Source organism: Cebus imitator, unplaced genomic scaffold, assembly GCF_001604975.1.
Source record: "Cebus imitator isolate Cc_AM_T3 unplaced genomic scaffold, Cebus_imitator-1.0 Scaffold54, whole genome shotgun sequence".
NCBI lineage: Eukaryota > Metazoa > Chordata > Mammalia > Primates > Cebidae > Cebus > Cebus imitator.
In genome coordinates, this window is record NW_016107369.1 from 1,898,328 (window position 1) to 1,921,794 (window position 23,467).

Below are 23,467 nucleotides of genomic sequence, written 5' to 3' on the forward strand. Positions count from 1 at the left end.
AAAAAAAAAAAAAAAAAAGAAAGAAAGAAAAATATAAGGATATAGAGCCTCACATTTAGAGGGAAAGGTGATACCCAAGGATTTGGACAGGACCCTGCTCAGGAAGCATGGACTCTGTGCAGGAGAGAAAAAGGCCCAGGAGCCCTAATCAGTGCTAGGCCTTGGTTTTCCCGCCTGCGGAATGGAGCAGTGCCTTCCTGCCTTTGGAAGTGACACGGTGCCCCTTGCCTCTGCAGACAGTGGGCGAGTCTCTGCTCTACATGCTGGAGAAGTGTCTGGGTCCTGCCTTCACACCAGCCACTCGGGCCGCCTGGAGCCAGCTCTACGGGGCCGTGGTGCAGGCCATGAGTCGAGGCTGGGACGGCGAGTAAGAGGCGACCCTGCTCGGCAGCCGCCATCTGTCTGTCTGTGGTCTGTACTGTTGTAGCCCAGGCTTCCCAAGCTTCCATGCGTCTTGGTCCTTGTCTCCTTTGCCACACTGGAGAGGTGACACTGGGGCAGGGCTGGGTCTCAGCTCTCAGAGCCCAACTGCAGGAGTGGCCTTTCCTCCAGGAAGGGGCTTCTGGGTGTCCTGTCATCCCCAATAGCGTCTTTCCTGCCTTTCTTTTTACCTTTTTGGCACCCCCTCTGGCCCCATGAGGAGTGTTTTGGTGGCAGACGTGGGATGGAGCTGGGAAGGTATGGGGCTGGGAGGGAATGGGGCTCTTCTGTCTGTCCTGCTTCTTCAGGAGCACAGGCCAAGGTGGGGGTGAGATGGCTGAGCTTCCAGCACCTTCCATCCCGCCTGCCCAGCTCCTCCACTGCTCTCCTGCCCCAGGGCATCTTGCTTTCACAAATAGAGAAAGAGCAGCTTAAGCCTTTTTGGTGGAATCCCAGGCAGTGGGAGCTGAATCAGTACCACCAGGGAAGGGAAGGGGGCCTGGGTCTCAATGGGGCTCACCTGAGTCCCGAGGGCTGTGCAGATGCTCTGACAGTCAGTGTCCCTCTGCGGCATTCCCTTCCCCTCATTCAGCACTTCTGAGGGAGCTCCCGGACTATTCTGCAGCTGTGGGGACCCAGCTAGCGGGCCAGGTGGGGTGGGGCTGGGGACCGGCCAGGAAGGAGGGGCGTCTTCATCCCAGAGAAACCCAAGTTCCCCCAGCCCTTCATCACCAACCCAGCCCTGCAGGAGTGAGTCTTACCACCCTCGGCCCTCCTTTCTGCCCCAGCCTGCAGCAACGGGGAGACCACAGCGCCTCAGATTCACTGCCCGCTGTGTGCCTGTACTCAGGCAGCTGGAGGGAAGAGAAGGCAGCCGCAGAGGCCCCCGCCCTCACCCCAGCTGTCCGCACTTTAACCGTTTGCTCTGTGCTGTGGTCTATAAACTCATGAGAAATAAACTGGTTCTGTGTGCCTCTCTGACCCTCGGCCTGGTCTTTTCTTGGGTCTCGGCCTGCGCCGGATGAAGCTGCAGGGGAGCAGATCTCAGAGCAGGATGGGAGGATGGGGTCAGGGAGGCCAAGGCCAGAGTGGGTGGAATAGGAGGGGGAGGCCTGGGAGGAGGCGATGGAAAGCCAGTGGCAGAGAGGGAGCTAGGGGTCTGTGGCCCAAACTGGCTGGCAGGCCACAAACCCCATTCCTCTTCCTCCTGGGCTCACAGCTGGATGTCCAGCAGACACCCTTGCACTTAGGTGGGGCGTGTGGCTGGGCTGTGGCTGCTGGACCATGCAGATGTGTGTGCCACTCCCAGGCCTGGTCCCCTAAAACTCCTGCATGCCTCTCCATGCTCTGTCATCCTTCTGCTGGCTTGATGCAGACCTCACAGAGACCATGAGGGCCACGTGTTGAACATGGCAGAGCCACCGGTGAAAGGAGTCCCGACGCTGAATCACTGCTCGGAGGAAGGTGAGCATTAAACAGAATCACCCATTTTGAATTTTACAAGGAAGAGACAAGCCTCTCTTGTGTTTATGCCATTATACATTTTTGGGTTAAACCCACACCTACACGAATCTATGGTCTGAAGCAGGTCATTGGTCAGCGGTTTGGGAACCCACAGGCTGGTGGGCTAGAAAGCCAGCCATGGATGTGGGGGAGGGGAAGCTGCGTTAAGTGGGCATGGAGTCTTGCTCTTGTTGCCCAGGCTGGAGTGCAGTGACATAATCTTGGCTCACCACAACTTCTGCCTCCTGGTTCAAGCGATTCTCCTGCCTCAGCCTCCTGAGTAGCTGGAATTACAGGCATGCACCACCACACGAGCTAATTTTTTGTATTTTTAGTAGAGATGGGGTTTCTTCATGTTGGTCAGGATGGTCTTGAGCTCCCCACCTCAGGTGATCTGCCTGCCTCAGCTTCCCGAAGTGCTGGGATTACAGGTGTGAGCCACTACGTCCTGCTGCTAAAGGGTGTTTGTTATCCCACCTGGCCACCCCACACGCTTCCCAGTGCCAATCTATCCTCTGCCTTCCCCATCCCCCAAGCCCCCCACCGCATCCGCTTGCAGATCTGGGCCCTGTCTGCCACTCATTCTGGGGCCTCACCTGAAATCTGTGTGTTTTGAAGTCTGGCCACTAGCCTAGGCCAGAGGCCTGTTCATGGGGCTCTGCACTCACCAGGGACTTCTGCGGCCCCTCGGGGCTGCCCTGCTGGCTTCCCGGTAGCTCAAGGACCAGAAAGTTCTCTCTTCCTGCACAGTGGAGCAAGGCCAGGCTGGCTCAGAGGCAGAGGCAGAGACAGGGGCCGGTAGAGATTGGGAGGACTCGTTTATTCAAGGCACGGTCATAGCATTAACAAGAAGGTTCAGCATTCTGGCACATTCCTTTAGTGGTGGTGGCCAAGGTTAGCCCACACTCCCCACCGGGGGCCCCAGAGGACGCAACGCTGCTGACAGGCACTTTGCTTCCAGGGGCAGCGGAGGGTCAGGCAGGCGGGCGCGGGGCCACTGGGGCCCCTCCTGGAGGCTCTAGGCAGTACTGGTTCCTGGGCGGCAGCTCCTTCTAGAAGATTAAGTCTGGGGCATGATTTGGTGGATGGAATGGGGTGGGCCACCTGGGAAGTGGCTGGTGGAGGAATGGGATGGCCGTAGGTGGGGGGGCAATGGGCCAGGCGGGTGTGGGAGAGGCAGGAGGTGCCTGAGAGGGCCTGCACGTGGTCGGGGGGAGGCTAAAAGATGTCCCCCCCATCACCCTGCAGCGACTGTGGGAAGTCCAGATGGAGCCAGCTGCTGCGGGGCTTTGCTGGTTCCCCTAAGAGTGGACTCTGGAACCCTCCCCAAATTCTCACCACCTTCTCTCAGAGCCAGGGTGCACGGGACCCATGTTCAGACAGAAGCCCCGGCCATCCTGCCATCGTGTCTGCTAGGACCTTTTCCATATGTGGCTTCCACAGTCCGGCAGGGGCTGCAGGGACTAGGGGCAGGTGCCAGGAAGCTGTGCCTAGTGAAGCAGAGGCCCCAGACCAGCTTCTGGCAGGACTGCCACCTCCCCACCACGTGCCAAGCTCCTGCTGGGCCTGACCGCTCTGCTGGGAGCATCCTTTCTCCTTGTTTGTTGGTGAAATTCCAGGGGGAAGGGGTCTTGTGGGGCCTGGGTGTGTAGGGGCCAGGCTAGGTAGCATTTCCCCCTTATTCCTAGCTGGACAAGGAATGGACAAGACAGTCTCTCCCCAACAGACCCAAGCTCTAGGAGAGATTCCCCCACGCCGAAATGTGGGCCGTGTCCTGGGGGTACGGCAGTTTCTGCCCATTGAGCACGGTTTCTCACCTGTGGTGAAGCTTCGAGCTTCTGGGGCTAGGGTGGGGCAAAGGTGGGGTAGGAACAGGGCCTACGTGGTCTGAGTTCAGGGCAGCCATGTGCCTGGGCCTGGCGGAGGCGCTCAGGTGAGGTGAGCCTGGGGCCAACCTTCAGCAGGTTGGTGGCAGGGACCCAGACCTTTGGAGGAGGAGGCTGAAGAGGGACCTGGAGCACACAGACCCCATTCAGCTTGGCTTGTTCTGGTTTACTGAGGCCCTCACTGGCCCTTCTCATGTCCTCCCTGACTGGGCTGCGTGGTGGTCCCGATGACAGCCCATCCCAGAGGCAGAGGCTGGTTCTCCCCGGCAATGGCAAAGTTCTGAGTGTCACCAGTACTGTTCGGAATTCAGCTCCCCCAGGTCTCAGGTGCTGGCAGCCCTGGGAGGACAGTCTTGCTTCTCCAGAAAGGGCGTCTCCTGGAGCACGTGGCCCTCCCTCCACCCCACTCCCAGCAGTCCTGGGGTGACAGCACGATTGAAGCATCTGCAGTGTCTGAACCAGGGCCACACTGGAGGCTGCTTGGGTGGTCTTCAGGGCAGGGTGCAGGGGCAGCCCAGAGAAGGAAGGAAAGGTCCTACTTGGGACGCAAGTGATGGTCAGCCCCTCAGTTTGAAGCATGGACTTCTAACCCTAAAGTACTGCCCATCTCAGCCAAGCTGGGGGCCCAGGCACTCGGTTGAGTCGGAGGCAGGAGACTCTTAGTGGCCACATCTTTGGCTTTGAGGGTCTTCTCTTTAGGCCCTGGGGCTTGGGAAGGTATAGCTGGTTTCCCACCACCCAGAGTTTAGGGGAGAAGACCCCCTTCCATGAACTCAGCCTCTGTCTCACCCCACCCTGTGCTACCCAGCAAGGACTAGCCAAGGTTTCCTTCTGAAAAGTGCACACAGGTCTCCTTTGATGAGCTCCGGGTCATCCCGCTCTAGCTACCCTTGTACGAACAGAAAGGAGAAGCGCCTCTGCCCTGCTGCTCCTGGGGACGTCGAGGAGGGCAGAGGAGCAGGAAAGGGTGGAGTTACCTCTTCTCAGGTCTATGTTTTCCATTGCCTCTTGCTCAGGAGGGTGCAGAAACTTTCTCTTTACAGCTGTCTGTGCAGGGAGCCCCGTGAGGAGGTGGTCTTCCGTGGCCTATTAATATGCCCCATGCATGTACCTTTGTCTCCTCAGACTGCAGGGGAGGAATGGGCCGGGGCTGGGGGGAGCAGCAGCAGCAGGAGCTCCTTGGAAGGGCAGCTGATGCAGAGTGGTGATGACCCCAGAGGGCCTTCGGGGCCTCTTTCTGCCTCCTCCCTTAGGCACATCGTCTCCATCTTGGCCCCAAAATGGGACCCCAGCATTTGGTCTCTGCTGGGGCTCCGGCCACCTCTCTCAAGACATGGGCTTGCCTGTATCCTCCATCCCATTCCAGGCTCCCTCAGCACTGCTGAGCCCCCCCAGTTCCATCTGGGCAGCAGGTCGGGCCCCCCCAATGCGGCCCATGGCTGGGGTGACAGATGTCTCCACTGGGGGCTTCTCAAAGTCTGTAGGAGGTAGTGGGGACGTCCAGGCCACCCTCCTGCCTCCCCCCGCCAGGCCCTCCCCTGGCCCCTCAACACGTTGCCAGCGGAGGCCTCAGGTCCCAGTCAGTGGTACTGGTTCTGGCCCTCCAGTTCCAGCCCTTCCTGGAACTGGGCTGAGTCTAGCTCCCCCGCAAAGCCCCTCAGACCACTCTCTTCTTCTCCCTCTTCCGGCTGGTTATTGATGGTGCCATAGGTGTGCCTGGCTGGGGAGGAGGCTGGGGTCAGGTTCAGCTCGGGTTCTTGCAGCACAGTGGCCACATAGAGCTGCTTGGGATAGAGACAGGAGACAGGAGGGAGGTCACATCCGGAGCAAGGCCCTAGGCACACCCTCTCCCCTCACGCCGACCCATCGCCTCTGTCTCCTCCAAACCTTGGAGCCTACCTTCTTCCCCCACAGCCTGGGTCCTGTCTGTCTCACCCGCCTACTTGTTCTTGATCGTTTAATGAGCATCTAGGCATTCCCAGGGCGGGTTTAGTGGTGGGACTCCCCACTCCTAGTCCGCTGCTCCTTTAGAACATGTTCATTCACTCTTGCATCCAAGTCAAGCTGCACCCAGGGGAGGGGACATGAGGCTCCCCTCCACTAGAGTCTGGAGACACCCCCTTTCCTGAACTAGTGCACTTTCTAATACAGCTCAGAGGCGCATTCAGAATGCCCTGGGATCTGTCGCTGTTGGCCTGTCCTCAGGGTGTGGAACTGCTAGCGGAGACTTTGGTCATGTAACCTATCCCACCCAGGAATGGTCTCCATGCCTGGAAGGGCAGCAGATTAGAGAAACACAGAAGTACTAGGAAAAAGAGCCATTGTCACCCTCTGAAGTGGCTCTTAAACCATCTCCTTACTTTGAAAATGGGTAATTAGGGAATGGAATGAAACCTTTCCCGTGGGAGTTTATTTCAGTGAAACCAAATGGCCCTGGTGGAAGGAACAGTTTTCCTACAAAAGAACCTAGACATTCGCATGGCACCCAAGTAAACCATTGAGATGGTCTTTTGGTCATAAAGGGGAAGACGTCAACTGAACAATGGAAAAATCCATCTGCCATTCCCCTAGTGAGAGGGTCATGTTGGCATCATTAATGACTGGGAATTAACGGGATGTTACATCTCTCTGGGCGTAAACTGCAGCACTACCTGTAATGTGCTCTAGCCCCATGTTGAACTTGAATCTATCGAGCCATCAGATCTGACTTCCAGTATTCAGAAGATACAAGGAGATCATGGAACCCATCATAAGACATCATGAATGGCCAGAAAAATCCAGGCGGAACATTCTGCAGGACTACTGGCTTGGTCTCTCCAGGTCATTTAAAAGGGACTGCGCTAAAATAAAAGGGACATGAACCTCTGATGCACAGGTCCTAGATTTAACATTGGTTTGGACAAGCTCTAAAAGATCCTTCTGGAACAATTAGGGCAATTTGAATATGCACTGGATATTCGAAGAGATCAGAAATTTATATATGTGGAAAGACACTGTTCACTAAAAATGCAGGTTATAGGCCAGGCGCAGCGGCTCATGCCTGTAATCCCAACACCTTGGGAGGCTGAGGTGGCTGGATCAGCTCAGGTCAGGAGTTTGAGACCAGCCCGGCCAAAATGGTGAAAACCAGTCTCTACTAAAAATACAAAAATTAGCCGGATATCGTGGCAGGTGCCTGTAATCCCAGCTACTCAGGAGGCTGAGCAGGATAATCGCTTGAACCCAGGAGACGGAGGTTGCAGTGAGCTGAGATGGTGCCACTGTACTCCAGCCTGGGCAACAGAGCAAGACTCTGTCTCAGAAAAAAAAAAAAAAAAGGTTATAAAACAGTATGTTTTGTTGCCCTCTTAGTGCCGTGGGCAGTGCGTTGGTCTCATAAAACAGTATGTGCAGTACTATTTCATTTTAGCAAAACTATGTAATTCACATATAATTATCTAAAAGAGACACATAACGTATACATATCTGGAAGAATGTACACTATGAGTGGTCATCTCTGGGTGTGGGAATATGGACTTTTTATTTCCTTATTTCTGCTTATCCTTTCCCCTCCCCGTAATGATGCACAATGTTCACAGGGCCCTGTTGTAATAAGGCAAGATTTAAAAAATAAATCCTAGTCATGTGTTTTAAAAGCATAGGGTTTAGAATCTGATGGACCTGGTTCAAACTGTGTCCTGACACTTCCTTGCTTGGTGCCCTGGAGTCTACACTGACTGATCTTCTGAGCCTCCATTTGGGGATGAAAACCCCTACTGTGCGGGTTTACCAAAAGATTAAGAGAGAAGACAGCAAAGCGCCAGGCTCATAAGAAGATTTCGAACCCATATTGCTAACAATATTCCAAGAGGGGTCCTTTTGGAAGGGTCCCAGGAAAAGAGACTTTCTCACTCTGAAATCCTGGTCATCTCTTCATTACCGAAGCACTTTCTCCTGTCTCCCCTCAGAGGTAATCTGTGCCTGTATGTAGGGTTTTTCAGAGGGAGGAAACCTGGCCTCTGGTGACTTCTGGCCCCCTGCTGGTGTGTTGTCCGTGCTCTGTCACTGTGCGCTCACACCCAGCTCTGCCCACGACTAGAGAAAGCCTCGGCTCCCCAGGACCCTGCTGTCCACTCTGTTTCCACAATGCCGAAAACTGTCTTCTAGGGCTTTCCACAGGCTGCCCCTCGTCCTTGAAAGCTCTTGCTCCACACCCTACTTCACTTGGCATCCCATATGCCCATTCCTGGGGTCGGATTCGACGCTCCCTCCTCTGGGATGCTTTCACTGAGTGCCAGGCTAGCTGACACCCTTCTTCAGAGCTCCTCCGAGGTGCTCTGGCCTTGGAGCACAGGCTGACCCCAGTACCCAGCTCAGTGTGTGCATTGGTGGCCCTGCAGCTGCATTTGTGGTAGGGATGCAGGTGGGTGTTCATGCCCATGCCCCTCCAGGCCGAGCCGCCATGTGAAAGCCAGCACCCAGCCTGCGGGCCCTGCACTCCCAGCCAGCCTCTCCGCAGGCAAACCGGCTCGCTCATTCAGCGTCCCTGCCTTACCATCAGTGCAGATTTCTAATAGTTCCCAGAAGCTCTGTCTGCGTCGCTTTGCCTGCACCTGTGCCCTCAGGGGCAGCCTTGGGTCCTGAGACCAAGCCTCAGTAGGCCCCCCTGTGTCTACATGACCGAGGTTGCTGAGGTCTGGGCCTCCCTGACCAAGTACTTGCTCTCTGGGTGGCTTCCAGACAATGTTGAGTACATGGTGGCTCTTCTCTTTTCCCCACTCTTCAGCCAGGGCCACGGCAGCATTTTGACCTGGGCCAAGTCCTGCTGCGTCAGAGGAGGGAGCCCAGGGGTCCCCCATCTCCTCCCCTATACCCAGAGCGGGCACCAAATGCTGGCATCCCCCACAATGCCACTGAAGCAGACCATCCCTGCAAGCACCGCCCTCCTGACCTGTCCCCGAGACTCAGGACTCACGAGGGAAGTGGGCGTGGAGGAGGTGCTGCTTGGCTCCATGTCAAACACCGTCTGGATCTCCTCCTCCTCGGGCTGCAGCAGGGAGAGGTGGTGGGTTACTGGATGGGGGTCTGCTCTTTGCCCCTCCCCCCACATCCAGAGGATCCTCAACTCCACACCTGGGCTTCTCACCACCTTGGAACTCAACTAATCTTCTGTCTTTCCAGACCTTCAGCCTGGCAAGACTGAAGCCCAGGGGGACAGAGAGAGGACTGGGATGTGAGGGAGTCCCTTTGGGAATGTTCAATTCCCAAGGACCATCGTGGGGGGAAGTAAGCAGAGGTGGGACTGAGGTTCAAAGACAAGGCTGCTTAGACTCCAGGAGAAGCCTTGACTTCAGCACTGTTGTCTTTCCTCCTGTGGCTTCCCTTCTAGTTTGGAAAGAATCCTGTACCAGTGCAGCCTAGGTTCCCCCTCATCCTCCTTCTCTAGAGTGGACACTTGGGCAACCCAAGCACATGACGCTGCTATATTAGAAAGACAGAGCCAGCGGATCATTCGCGCTGGCCCTTCACTAAGTGGCGCTCCAGCCAGGCATGGAAGAGGAAAGCTGGGCAGAGAGGGCTGCAGGCGCTCATGCCCAGAGCCCTGGACACAGAGACATCAGAAGCAAGGAGATCCTCCTCCAAGTCCCTCCTCTGGCTCAGTCAGGTGTCAGTCCTTAAAATCAGCTTCTTTTCCTTTATATATATTCATTTAAAAAGGAAACGATTCGGCTGGGCACGGTGGCTCACGCCTGTAATCCCAGCACTTTGGGAGGCCGAGGTGGGTGGATCATGAGGTCAGGAGTTCAAGAGCAGCCTGGCCAAGATGGTGAAACTCTGTCTCTACTAAAAATACAAAAATTAGCCGGGCGTGGTGGTGGGCACCTGTAATCCCAGCTACTTGGAGGCTGAGGCGAGAATTGCTTGAACCCAGGAGGCAGAGGTTGCAGTGAGCTGAGATCATGCCACTGCACTCCAGCCTGGGAGACAGAGTGAGATTTCGTCAAAAAAAGAGGAAACGATTCACTATTATAGACAGAAAACTGTGTGTCAGTTGTCATAGGCAGAAAGTTAATGTTAAATACATAACCATGAAAAATTATGTTATGATCCACTGGAAATCACTCCAGTGCCCCAGGATAGACATCCATTCTGGAATACACTGAGCTGGAACACACAGTTGTTGGCATGGCTCCAAACGGGCATGGATTGGCTCCCCTCTCCTAATGAGTAGGCTGGGCTCTCTGCCAACAGCCAAAGGAGTCATGTGGGGCAGGGGCCACCTCCAAACATGGCTGCCTCAAGTTCAACAGCCTGGGGTCTTAAAGGAGAGAAAATGATAATCCCCCTTTTCCAGATCATCATCAACTCCCCTGACAACCTCCTTTGTTCCATCATCTCTCCAGTCCTTGGAGGCTCACAGCTCAGTGGCTGCACTGGACTCACATCGCAGGAAGGATGGGCCAGCAGCCTGCACTTTGGAGGAGGTGTCAGAGGGCAGAAAAGGAGAGGACAGTTGTCTTCTGGAGAGGGGACAGGGTCTAAGCTGGTGCAAGGCACGCATGCACGCACACTGGGCTCCATGCTCTACGGTCAGAGAGAAAGGCAAGACCCTTTCGTCCTCTGGTGCTATGGGAGCCCAGGCCTGGAGGGTATGCTACAGCTCTGTCCCCCCGGGACCAGGAGAACCAGTGGAGGAAGGGCAGGCTGGCAACTCACCTCATAGTCGGTGACCATCCGAAGCCTCCCCAGAAAAATGCCAACAAAGGCAATTAACATGGAAACAAGGAGGGTGGACACGGAAAAGATGGTGATGGCATGGAGAGAGCCTGCCAAAGAGAAGAAAGGGCCATGGGCAGGAGTCTGCCAGCTGAGATGCCACCCAACAGGCAGATGCCCGGGGACCATGACGCACCACCGTGAGGCCTTTGACCTTGCCCAGTCCTCCTCTGATAACAATGGCATCAAGAAGTCTGACACAATAACATCATCCCTTTGTCTATTTGACCAGTTTAGAATTTGGCATCTTGTGGAGTCCATGATAAAATATTTTAATTGACTTCAGTACCCACTTCAGTGCCTGTTCAACGTATCCTTCCTGACCTGCCAGTCACCTCCAACACCACAGTCCCTGGGAAGTATCTACAAGTGACCATTTCCACCAGTGCCCCCAACACCATCTCTGACCTACACCTTTCCCTGCAAGCCCTTTTGAAGTGAGCATGCTCAGTCATCTCTGTTGACGGCACAGAGAGGACATCTAGAAGGTAAAAGTCACCTACATTGCATTTGGGAATATTTGGTAACCCCCACCTTTTTTTTTTTTTGAGATAGGAGTCTCGCTCTATCACCCGGGCTGGAGTGCACTGGCGTGATCTTGGCTCACTGCAACCTCTGCCTCCCAGGTTCAAGCGATTCTCCTGCCTCAGCCTCCTAAGTAGCTGGGACTATAGGTGCATGCTACCATGCCCAGCTAATTTTTTGTATTTTTAGTAGAGATGGGGTTTCATTGTGTTAGCCAGGATGGTCTCTATCTCCTGACCTCGTGATCCACCCGCCTCGGCCTCCCAAAGTGCTGGGATTACAGGCGTGAGCCACCGTGCCCGGCCTATTTGGCCCTTTTTTTATGGCAGCAGTTTTCCAACTAGGTAAATATTTTAAAAATCATGCTTCACAGTCAAAGATCACTGCTTAATGATGCTTACTGCAGTGTTTTTATAGTAGCAAAAAATGGTAAATCTCAATATCCAATCATGGAGAACGGACTAAAACTGGCAACCACTGAAAGGCACCTACATGTTCAGTCTTTTAACAACCTGGGAAATTGCTCAGAACATTGCATTCAGTACAAAACCTCAGGGTACAGGACTGAATGTTACAATATGGATGATCGCAGTTTTGTAAAGTAGCAACAGACCAACAGCTCCCTCTCGCCCAACACGCCCACCTAAAGCGCATGCCTGGAAGAGGGGCTGGGAACGAGAGACACCAGGCTCTGGGTGAGATGATGGGTCATTTACATGTTAGTTTTTCTATTTTTTTCTATTTTTCATAATAAATATGCAGTCCTTTAATCTTTTTAAATCTTTTTTTTCCCCCAAAGCCAGCCTTCATTACAAGCCATGCAGTCCTTTATTCTTAGAAAAAAGCGTTATGGAAAAAAATGAAGTCTGAGAGGTGGCAGGCAAAGGCTAGCGGGATAAGCCATCGGGGGTGACAGCAAATGGGTAAGCCACATATATGACTGAGAGTCAACCCCGTGGGTGCCACCATGGCAGGGAGAGAAAAGAAAACACCACCTAATTTCACCACCTTGGAACTCAACTCAGCTTCTGTCTTTCCAGACCTCAGCATGGCAAGACTGATGCCCAGGGGGAATGACAGGGAGAGAAAAGAAAATGCCACCTCTCCCTTCTCCCACCACTGAGAAGGTTAAGATCAAGTGTCCCGAGGGAAACGCAGTGGGGCTGGGTGGCACAGGTGCCTGCAAGGGGAGAAAGCTGAGGGATTTCTAATCTGTGGCCTGCAGGGACTGCTTCCAGGAGGGTGTCTCTGAGCTCCCCTGGGCAGGGACAGCAGCTCTCTGAAGCTAAAGAGCGAGGCAAAGCCTGGCCACTACTGCAGCCTCCGGTTCCTCTTCCAGGTTTTTGGCAATCCCCAAAACCAGGCATCTACCACTGAGCGTGGGGCTCATACTTAATAATTCCGGCGTTTTGGGAGGCCTAGGCGGGAGGATCGCTTGAGCCCAGGAATTCGAGACCAGCCTGGCCAACATAGTGAGACCACATCTCTACAAAATTAAAAACAATTAGCCAGTCATGATGGCTCATGCCCGTTGTCCCAGCTACCAGGGAGGCTGAGGTGGCAGAATTGTTTGAGCCCGGGAGGTCAAGGTTGTAGTGAGCTGTGACTGCACAACTGCACTTCAGCCGAGGCAACAGAGCAAGACCCTGTTTAAAAAAATAAAATTAAAAAATAAAACAAAGCAAATAACCAGGCTGATATTCTATTTCCTGAGCGTCTGGAGTTAGAATGAAGGAGTATGAGGTTTCCCGCCCTGAGCGTTGGAAACCCAGAGTCACACCCATGGACCATGTTGGTCCAGGCCCTCCTCTTAGCCTCGAAGCTCTGCTGAGACTCGAACACAGGCCCTTTAGGCCCAGAGAAGTCACTGGATGTGGCCAGGTCTGGTGAGCAGCATCTTGCCCTGCCTGGGCTTTTCTCCTCTCACAGGATCAGTGTTGAGGGACTCACAGAGCAGGGGGGCAGGCGGAGGTGGGGTCTCCAGGCAGGCTCGATACCTACCCAGCCGCAGGATGGAGAAGAACAGCATCCAGAACAGACCCAAGAGTGGCGCGAACACGGCCTGGGAGACGGCGGCCATGTGGATCTGCTCGTTCAGCTTGGTGGGTGCGAAGGAGTAGTACATGTTATAGCGATCCGTCAGGTGCTTCATGCACAGGTAGAGCAGCCCTGGGGGCCAAAGGCGGAGACTTACTCAGTGGCCCCTTCAAGTCAGGACCTGCGTCTCCACAGGCCTGAGAAGCCAGATACTGTCAGAGTCACAGCAGCCAAGGATAGGTTGGGGGAGCACCATGGTGCTGACCTCTGGGGCCAGCAGCTTCCCTTGAGCCCCCAGAACTGATACTTCCAGCATGGTGAAGAGTCGTTCACTCATGCATTCATTCAGCAAACATTTCCTGTCAGCAGCCATCCAACCTCAGCTCCCCTGCACCCCAGCTTGGCCCTAGCCCTGACATCTCCCCATCACAGGTTTCTTCATGCTCCAGGAGGTGGCTGATATTGTGGGGCTCAATTTCTCCTCCCCATCTGTGGGTATGCAGCCCTTGGGCATGCCTCAGAGATGACTCACCAAAAGGCACGATGATAGGGCAGGTGATGCTGTACGCCATCACCACGCTGAACACGTTCATCATCCATGCGTACTCACGCCCAAACTGGAAGTCGATGGCCTGGTTCTGGGGCAGAAGGCAGGTGTCACCCTAAGGTGGCCCAGTTCCCTTGTCTTGGCTACTTCTGTGGTTCCTCATCAGCCTCCTGGCAGCTCAGGCCTGGAGGCAGCCTCCCTTCCAGCCCGGGAGACCAAGGTGCCCCACCGCCACCCATCCTCACCATCCCTCCCACCTCAAGCCCCCTGGTGCTTCTAGCAGGCCCCATCCCTGTCACCCTCCCAATGGAAACTGAGGGTTGTGCTCTGTGAAGGGCCAGCCTGTACCTTTCTGATGTTGACCCTCTCTGGCTCTGATCTAGAGAAGAAGAGGCGGGTGCTGTACCAGAAGAGTGACCCCAGACGCAGCAGGTCCATGCCTGTGCCAAGTAAAGCTGCCGTGATCACGTAGTTGACAAAGAAGGCGCCATTGTCCGGCAGGAACACACACCTGGGCAGTTGGGGGAAGGGCGGGCGGAGACAGAAGTCATGGGGAAAAGGAGAGACATTAAAAGCGGGGAGAGAGAGGAGGGCAGCAGAGGAAATGGGAGTGGGGGTGGAGATACAGAAACAGACAAGGAGAGTAACATTTCTTCTCTTTCTCTCTCCTATAATACGTATGTCCCCAACCCAATTAAATTAACAAGCGGGCCACTGAGCAGGGAGGGGTGGAGGCCACATAAAGCCCGGGTGTGTTAGGGGATACATGCATTGGCTTGATCCAAAGCAAGGTGTCTGACCCAGGCCCAAAGACTCTGGAGAATCCATGAGTGGGTTTCTGGGGGTCTGTAAACTAGGATGGGAAAAAAATAATATCTTTATTTTTATGAATCTCCAACTGAAATTTAGCATTTTCTTGCATGACGAATGTGGGCAACATGGCAGGGCATGGTGGCTCACAACTGTAATCCTAGCACTTTGGGAGGCCGAGGTGGGTGGATCACCTGAGGTCAGGAGTTTGAGACCAGCCTGGCCAACATGGTGAAACCCCATCTCTACTGAAAAATATCTTGGAGAATTCTGATCTTTGCCTTATAGAGCAAGTTATGGAAGTTTGCATGTCATTTGCATGTCTTTGAAAATTGGGATTCTCAACACTTGTTACCATAAAAACAAAAAAAATTGAAATTGGCAGAATGTCCCACATGGTCTGCATGTTACTTTGTTGAAGACCCCCCTAGTTTAATGTTCTTATCCAATAAGTCATATCAGCTTTTATACTGATGTTTTTAAGACAGTAAAATGTAACTTTAGCTCACCTATATAAAAAATGCAATATCAGCTGGGCGTGGTGATTCATGCCTGTAATTCCAGCATTTTAGGAGGCCAAGGCAGGCAGATCACTTGTGGCCAGGAGCTCGAGACCAGCGTTGCTAATATGGTGAAACCCCATCTCTACTAAAAATATAAAAATTAGCCTGGCATTGTGGCATTCGCCTGTAATCCTAGCTACTCGGGAGGCTGTGGTGGGAGAATTGCTTGAACCCTGGAGATGGAGGTTGCAGTAAGCCAAGATTGCACCACTGCACTCCAGCTGGGCGACAGAATGAGATTTGGTCTCAACAACAACAACAACAAAAGCAATATCTTGTTATTGATGTGTTTACACAAACTATGTCAAAAATTTGATTTTTAAAATATCTTGATAACTATAATTCAGTATAATTGGTTTTCTTTGTAATCCATGTATTTTGTGCACATAAAGACATCATTCAGAGTACATGTAAAACTGGCAGAATCTGAATAAGCTCTGCAGATTGGACCAGTGTCAATATCCTGGTTTTGCTGTTGCACTATAATTATGCATAATGCCTCCACTGGGGGACACTGCATAAAGGGCTCATGAAACACCTACCCCCATACTGTTTTGGGACAACTTCCTGTGAATATACAATTATTTCAAAAACATCATTCTGAGAAGGGGTCCCTGGGCTTAACCATATTGCCAAAGAGATCTCAGCACAGGAAAGGTAATGAGTCTGCCCAGTGAGGAGGTTCACAAGCATTTGTCCACACTTCTGTGAGCAAATTTGGGTGCTGGACTCAGGGCAGAGCACATATACCCACTCCAGTGAGTGCACACAGCAGCCCTGGTGGACACGTGGGAGTACTCACTGGAACCTGATGGAGGCCTGCTCTAGATAGTAGATGTCAAAGAGCCAGCGGAGAAAGACATCCAAACTAGAAGCAAAAACAAGGCAGGTCTGTTAGTTAGCAAACCTGAGCTAAGGCAGCAGGTTCAACCATCCTCCCTTGCCCAATCTCCAAAGACCCTTGCTTTATTCCAGCTGGCCAGTCCACACTTCCACTCTGCCTTCTTAGTGCTGGGCTGTCCTGGTCCCGAACCCTTTGGCCTTTGAGCTCAAGAGGCTACCTCCTCCAGCAAACCTGGGCCAGTTTGCAAAACTGTGAGCAGACATTTCTCTCATGGTACTCACTCATGTCTCTCACAGTACTCACCCATGTCTCTCACAGTACTTACACATTTCTCTGACAGTACTCACTCATGTCTTTCACAGTACTCATTTCTCTCACAATACTCACTCATGTCTCTTGCAGTACCCACTCATTTCTCTTGCAGTACTGACTCATATCTCTCGCAGTATCCACTCATTTCTCTCGCAGTACTCACTCATGTCTCTCGCAGTACTCACTCATGTCTCTCACAGTACTTATTTCTCTCACAGTACTAACTCATGTCTCTCGCAGTACCTACTCATTTCTCTCGCAGTACCTACTCATTTCTCTCGCAGTACTGACTCATGATGTCTCTCGCAGTACCCACTCATTTCTCTTGCAGTACTGACTCATATCTCTCACAGTACCCACACATTTCTCTCACAATACCCACTTACCCACTCATTTATCTCGCAGTACTCACTCATGTCTCTCACAGTACTCATTTCTCTCACAGTACTAACTCATGTCTCTCACAGTACCCACTCATTTCTCTCACAATACCCACTCATTTCTCTCACAGTACTCACTCATGTCTCTCGCAATACTCATTTCTCTCGCAGTACCCACTCGTATCTCTGACAGTATGCACCCGTGTCTCTCGCAGTACTCACTCGTGTCTCTTGCAGTACTCACTCATTTCTCTGACAGTACTCACTAATGTCTCTCATAGTATTCATTTCTCTCACAGTGCTCACTCATATCTCTCTTCAGTACCCACTCGTGCCTCTCGCGGTACGCACTCGTGTCTCTCGAGGTACTCACTCGTGTCTCTCGCGGTACGCACTCGTGTCTCTTGCGGTACTCACTCATTTCTCTGACAGTACTCACTAATGTCTCTCACAGTATTCATTTCTCTCACAGTACTCACTCATGTCTCTCGCAGTACCCACTCGTGTCTCTCATAGTACACACTCATTTCTCTCACAGTACTCACTCTTGTCTCTCACAGTACTCACTCGTGTCTCTCACAGTACTCACTCATGTCTCTCACAGTACTCACTCGTGTCTCTCACAGTACCCTCTCCCTCTCTGAATTTCTATGGCTTTTTGGCTGTGTTGCTCCCATGTGGGGCTGTCGGTCAGCTGGTAAGCACGCCTTGTGTCCCCAGCCAGATGATAAGCTCTATGTTGGCCAAGCTCATGGCTGACATGTTAGTGCTTGTATGAAGCCTGGCTCATGCTACACCCATGACAGGCACAAGGCTGTCATTTGAAGAGTAGGTTTGCAGCAACCACAGGCAGGCCTCAGTATCTGAAGGAGGAGGTCTTAACCCTAAGGAGAGCCTGGCTAAGACAGGAGGGATAATTGGAAGTGCGGTACCTGGTCAGTCCCATGGAGGGCAGAATGACCACCATGAAAACCAGAAAGATGTAGCACTTGTGTACCATGACCAGGTTCTGATTTGATCTAGAAGGGAATGAAGAGAGATATTCATCAGTGGGGATGGCCTAAGAAGAACCAAGGGCCTAACTATGTAATAGAGAGGAAGAGTTCAGCACTTTGGGAGGCTGAGGCAGATGGATCTTAAGGTCAGGAGATCGAGACCAGCCTTACCAACATGGTGAAACCTCGTCTCTACTAATACAAAGATTAGCTTAGTGTGATGGTACGCGCCTGTAATCCCAGCTACTTGGGAGACAGAGGCAGGAGAATTGCTTGAACCTAGGAGGCAGAGGTTGCAGTGAGCCAGGATTGCACCACATCACTCCAGCCTGGGCAACAGAGCAAGACTCCATCTCAAAAAAAGAAAAATAGAGAGGAAGAGAGATGCTGACATGGTTTGATTCTGTGTCCCCACACAAATCTCACCTTGTAGCTCCCATAATCCCTATGTGTTGTGGGAGGGACTCAGTGGGAGATGACTGAATTATGGGGGTGGGTCTTTCCCAGGCTCATAATAGCGAATAAGTCTCGTGAGATCTGATGGTATTATAAGGGGGAGTTTCCCTGCACAAGCTCTCTGCCTGCTGCCTTCCACGTAACATGTGACTTGCTCCTCCTTGCCTGCCACCATGATTGTGAGGCTTCTCCAGCCATGTGGAACTGTAAGTCCAATAAACCTTTTTTCCTATCTAAATGACCCAGCCTCCTCAGGGATGTCTTTATCAGCAGTGTGAAAACGGACTAATACAGATGTATGTAGAGTAGAGGTCTGGGCCGGGAAATGGGTTTGATCGTGCATACCGACACCATCTCCATACACCATTGTGAGCTGTGCTGCACCTGGGAGCAGCAGGAAAGAACAGCATGATCGACTAGTGAAATCTGTGCTGGGCACGGGAAGGGACGGGAAGGCACAGATGTGCCACATAGCTGACATCTGTGTTAAAGAGACATTACCAAGAATACACAAAATCTCTGCAGAGTTTCAGTGATCAATATAAGTCTTGTTCTTGGCCATAGGAAAGGCCAGGAAGGCTTTCTGTTAGGACAAACCTTCTGGCTTGCTGCTTGGTGGAATGGTAGGAACTTTTGGTGCAGGAAACAACTTTTGAGATACATGCAGCCTTCAAGCCAAAGTAGTGCCACCTGCCCAGGACATGGCAAATACTTTCTACCCGGTGAGCTGCCACCATAGAACAGTCAAGGCTAACAAATGAGAAAGCTCCTGATTGGGTCGAAGGTTGGCATGGTGTGGGCCATATGTGATGATAGTCACAGTGAGCTCATGGGCCACTCTGTGTGGCCACAGCAGTCTATTGCCTGTCCCACACGAGTCTTTTCTCCTGTGCCTTCTGCCCGGAATGCCTGGGACTGCCTAGCTCATGCCTATAGCTCCATGCCTTCAGGATATGGTTGGGGGCTGAGGGAGAAGCCCCAGGAGGGCTTGGTTTTGGCCCCACACTCAGATGGTGGCTCTGTCTCAGCATCCCAGGGGCCCAGCGACCACCCAGACCCTCATTCCAAAGAGAGAACACCTGTTGGTCTTTGAGGATGGTTTCAGGTAGCAAAACCATCCCTTATCAGTTCTCCTCCTTAGGCTAGAGGGGAGGCCCAAGTGCCAGGCTGGCAGGGAAGCCAGGGCAGGAGAAGAGGCTGGAGAAACTGTAGGGCTAGGAGAGGATGCCCCGAGGTCACCTGGTCCAGTGGGCCTCGAGGAAGGCGGAGAAGTAGACAATCAGAGGCAGTATCACTGTGAAGGCCCAGAGCAACACGGAGGGGAAGAACTGGGTCACGATTGGGCTCTGCAGGGGGAGAGGGGAGGATGGCAGGAGAGACATCAACGCAAGCAGCCCCTTCCTCTTGCCTCCTCTTCTCCCGCTCACTTCCAGGGCTGGCTTGCTCTCCTGGAGGCTGCAAGGGGCCTGGCCCTTCTCATGGCCTTCCTGGCCAGGCAGAGGCTGACGCCCAAGGTCACATGGAGTCCCTGAGCGGCTAGGCCTTCTATGCTGAGGTCACTGGAAGGGCAGCTTGAGCTTTCCTGAGTGACTCCCTCCTAAGGCCAGAGCCAGCTGGGAGGTGACACTGCCTTTGCTGTGATGACATGTGAGCAGAGGAGGAGGCGAGGATGGAGGAGTCCCCAGGGAGAGCTGTGGCACACCCAGGACACCTGGCGGGGGGGTCTGGGGCCTATTACCACATTGACGAAGGAAAACAAAAAGCAGCAGAAGTGGTGTGGCTTGACTTGTGTGTGTGTGTGTGTGCACCTGTGCGTGCGCATGCACGCTTGTTGACTTTGGGTCCGTGTGTGCATATGCACGTGTTGACTTTGTGTGTGTGTGTGCACGTGCATGTGCCCACGTGGGCTATTGGAAATGGGGGTGGAGAGGATATGGAAGAAGGGGCCTCCTAGGCTCATCGTAACAGCCTTGAGGAGAAAGCATTTGGAAATGGGCTGGTGCTCCCTCTGACCTGCACCATAAGCAGGAGGAGTCCCCTGACTTCAGGGATGGCTCCTCCAGAGCTGAGGTTCCCAGCCTGGAGTGCGGGTGTCTGGAGTGAGGGAGGTAGAGGCAGATCTGGAGTTCACACTTCTCTGAGAGGGCTGTGTTGTGACTTACCTCACTCTTCCTCACCCTCAACCCTACCACACAAATCAGAGCCTGCTGCCCTGGACAACTTGCAGAGAGCAGAGCCACTCACACTTGCCATGCCCTCTGGACCCCCAGCTGGCCTGGGATGACCCCATCCATGAAGACCTCTGAGCCCATGTTGCCAGGACAACACCTCTTCCAACTCACCCCAGGACCTGCCTATGGATTCCCCACTCTTCCTTCCCACTCTAGCCCTGGTCCCTAAGACTGGAAGTCACCCACCTTCATCTTTTTAGAACAAAGCAAACTTTACCCCACCATTTGCACCATGGCCACCTCCACAAAGTTCGCACTGTATGGGCTCCACAGCCCCCTCCCGGGGTCCCCCCATCCCATCCTCGCCTGAATTCTTCCTTGATCTCCCTGGGGCCCCCAGGCCTGGCCTGAGCAGAGGAGGCACCTGCAGGTTCTCGATGGGGCGGGTAACGTTGTACATGTCGATCGTGTTTATGATGATGGCAGGTGTGGTGAGGAAGAAGAAGAGGAAGAAGAGGAAGGTGTTGATTGCGATAAATCGGGCCCACCAAAAGAAGCGGCGGACAGACAGGTGTTTCCTAAGGAGGGATGGGAGAAGGAGGCACACTTAAGAGACATCAGTTCTTAGAGCCCACGTGCTGTTTGCTGCATGCCAGCCATGGACCCAGGCTACCCTGGTCTAATTCAGCCTCTTGGGCTCAGACCCACATGCAATGGGCCTCGGGCTGCCCCCGTCACACTGTAAAGGATCTGGAGCATACAGCCAAAAAAAATGGACCTGAGTTCCTTCTGCAGGAAAAACCTTTTTGCTAAGGGTTGGATGCCTCCCACACTTGTGGGAATGAATCTGGGGGTACACAGAGGCTGTGGTGCTCAGGACAGCATGGAACTTAGTTCCCTTGGAGGGACATGTTGGGGACATGGAGAGAGAAGGCCCTGTCCTGCTGCCTTCTTCAGTCTCAGAGGAGCTCAGAGGCGAGGGGAGGGATGGAGGAGGCTTACCAAATAATGTCTTTGGGGTGTGGGGCCAGAGTAACCCTCCAGTAATAGGATTTGACGATGGTGGTCACTGAGGACTGCTGGGGTTGTACACCACACTGGATGTACTTGTAATCCTCGCGGACGCTGCAGAGAGGGGAGAGGAGGAGGAGAAGATGTGGGTCTGGGGGTGGGAGGTTGGGCTTAAGAGGGCCTCATGCCAGGGGCTCGGGGCCACTATGGCGGTCCTACAGATGGGGGCTCAACCCTTTCCTGGGGATTCTTGAAGTCTTGGATATTCTTCAGCACCTTAGAGGTGGACAGTTCCTAAGGCCCAGTATCTGGAGGAAAGGGCATTGGAGGGTGCCTAGACTGCCATGTGCTTGTCAGTTTCTGCCTTTCCCTTTAACAGCAGTGACAGCACATAGACACACTCTTTCTCTGAGATTTGGTAAGGGAGGTACTAATTTTAGCCCCATCTTAATATCAATAGCTACTAATTATTGAGTTCTTTCTGTGTGCCTGATACTGGGCTAATTGATGACCAGTATCATCTCAATTGCACAGATGATTAAATCAAGGTGCCCAGAGATGTGAACAAAGATGGAGCTCCATCTCTGGCTTGCTAGCTCATATTCTGCTGTAAGTAAGCCTCTGATCCTCTCTACCAAATGACGATGTCTCAAAGAACGAACAATATTACCTTAGGTAGGTGTATTGCTTTAAACAACACAGAAACTAAATGGAAGACATATCACTTGTTAAGCCACTGGGAGGTGAACAGGGCAGATACCAATAACCAAATTTGCCAGATAAAAAGTTGAGAATGTAAGGAACTTGCAAAATTGTGCACCATTGTTTGTGTGTAAAATCTAGGTAGTTCTGCTCTTCCTTTGTAGGGTTGGGGTGGGTGAGGACAAAGTGCTATATAGGATCAGCCTCTCCCAGAGAGAAGAGGGCCCCCCACAGTTCTTAAGAGATGAATTCTGGACTTTGGCCCTGTGCTAAGGATCCTTCTGGAACATTCCAGAGTGGACTGAATTCACTCCTTGTCAAGGCAGGGCTGCCAGAGGCTGGGGCAGAGAAGAGAGGGGGCTATGAGTGAGGGAGGCCTGCACCAGGACAAGAGCAGGCAGGGCTTCTTTATCCTGACTCTCTCTTTTTTTTTTTTTTTTTTGAGACGGAGTTTCACTCTTGTTACCCAGGCTGGAGTGCAATGGCGCGATCTCGGCTCACCGCAACCTCCGCCTCCTGGGTTCAGGCAATTCTCCTGCCTCAACCTCCTCAGTAGCTGGGATTACAGGCACGCGCCACCATGCCCAGCTAATGTTTTTTTTGTATTTTTAGTAGAGACGGGGTTTCACCATGTTGACCAGGATGGTCTCGATCTCCTGACCTCGTGATCCACCCGCCTCGGCCTCCCAAAGTGCTGGGATTACAGGCTTGAGCCACCGCGCCCGGCCCTGACTCTCTCTTATGGTGAGGAGTGAGTGGCGTGTGCGCCCTGAGGGAGAAAACGGATGTCTGCTGGGCGCGGTGGCTCACACCTGTAATTCCAGCACTTTGGGAGGCTAAGGCGGGCAGATCACCTGAGGTCAGGAGTTCGAGACCAGACTGGCCAACATGGTGAAACCCTGTCTCTACTAAAAATACAAAAATTAGCTGGGTGTGGTGGTGGGTGCCTATAATCCCAGCTACTAGGGTGGCTGAGGCAGGAGAATCGTTTGAACCTGGGAGGCAGGGGTTGCAGTGAGCCGAGATCATGCCTGCACTCCAGCCTGGGCAATAGAATGAGACTGACTCAAAAAAAAAAAATAGGATGTCATTTTTGTCAAGGCAAAGAGAAACCATGAAATCAAAGCCTTCTCTGGCCACCTCTGTGCTGAAGCAAGGACGGGAAGTGAGAAGTCCCAGCCTGGGCACTCCTCAAGACCAGGTGGGCCCCAGCAGCTGGGGGGAGTGGGTATGGTCATCTCATTCTGCTGGAGAGCCAGATGGCAGCTTCCTGTAAGGAGCTTGGAGGGCCCAGGGGAGGCAGAAGGCGAAACTGGAGGGGGTGAGGGAGGAGAGTGCAGAGAAGCAGGGGCGTGCTTGGGGCTGGGTGGGGGGCCTGCATGGTGCTCACCGCTTGGCCATCCTGGAGTCCTGGAAGGTGACGAAGATCAGGTCCAGGCGCTTGAGTGGCACACGGTTGAGCTCAGCGTTGAACTCGTCCGTCAGCTGTTCCTCCAGCTCACTGTAATACTGCTCGGCATCTACCTGGGGTGGCAGGCGGCCCTCAGGG

The 23,467-nt window shown here is 53.1% G+C and overlaps 2 protein-coding genes across 12 annotated transcripts in view; one reads left to right on the forward strand and one right to left on the reverse strand.

Moving 5' to 3' along the window:
• The window catches only part of NGB (neuroglobin), a 6,326-nt gene extending 4,925 nt beyond the window's left edge, over nucleotides 1-1,401 (forward strand). The window contains exons 4-5 of one of the 2 annotated variants that reach the window (XM_037738498.1): nucleotides 237-373; nucleotides 991-1,401. In XM_037738498.1, coding sequence (XP_037594426.1) covers nucleotides 237-371 — 135 coding nt within the window. In that variant the 3' untranslated portion in view covers nucleotides 372-373; nucleotides 991-1,401. Of the gene's footprint in view, nucleotides 1-236 lie in introns of both variants that reach the window. The other variant, XM_017528556.2, reaches the window with a different exon arrangement.
• Nucleotides 1,402-2,724: 1,323 nt separating this feature from the next.
• The window catches only part of TMEM63C (transmembrane protein 63C), a 79,707-nt gene continuing 58,964 nt past the window's right edge, over nucleotides 2,725-23,467 (reverse strand). For 7 of the 10 annotated variants that reach the window (XM_037738502.1, XM_017528558.2, XM_017528557.2 and 4 more), the window contains 12 exons: nucleotides 23,309-23,442; nucleotides 21,208-21,330; nucleotides 20,630-20,783; nucleotides 19,274-19,380; nucleotides 17,516-17,602; nucleotides 15,850-15,915; nucleotides 14,023-14,185; nucleotides 13,660-13,765; nucleotides 13,092-13,259; nucleotides 10,506-10,615; nucleotides 8,764-8,835; nucleotides 2,725-5,593 (listed from right to left, as the gene is read on the reverse strand). In XM_037738502.1, the coding sequence (XP_037594430.1) occupies nucleotides 5,390-5,593; nucleotides 8,764-8,835; nucleotides 10,506-10,615; nucleotides 13,092-13,259; nucleotides 13,660-13,765; nucleotides 14,023-14,185; nucleotides 15,850-15,915; nucleotides 17,516-17,602; nucleotides 19,274-19,380; nucleotides 20,630-20,783; nucleotides 21,208-21,330; nucleotides 23,309-23,442 (1,494 nt within the window). In that variant the 3' untranslated portion in view covers nucleotides 2,725-5,389. Of the gene's footprint in view, nucleotides 5,594-7,128; nucleotides 8,599-8,763; nucleotides 8,836-10,505; nucleotides 10,616-13,091; nucleotides 13,260-13,659; nucleotides 13,766-14,022; nucleotides 14,186-15,849; nucleotides 15,916-17,515; nucleotides 17,603-19,273; nucleotides 19,381-20,629; nucleotides 20,784-21,207; nucleotides 21,331-23,308; nucleotides 23,443-23,467 lie in introns of those variants that run through there. The other 3 variants (XM_017528561.2, XM_037738500.1, XM_037738501.1) reach the window with 2 other exon arrangements.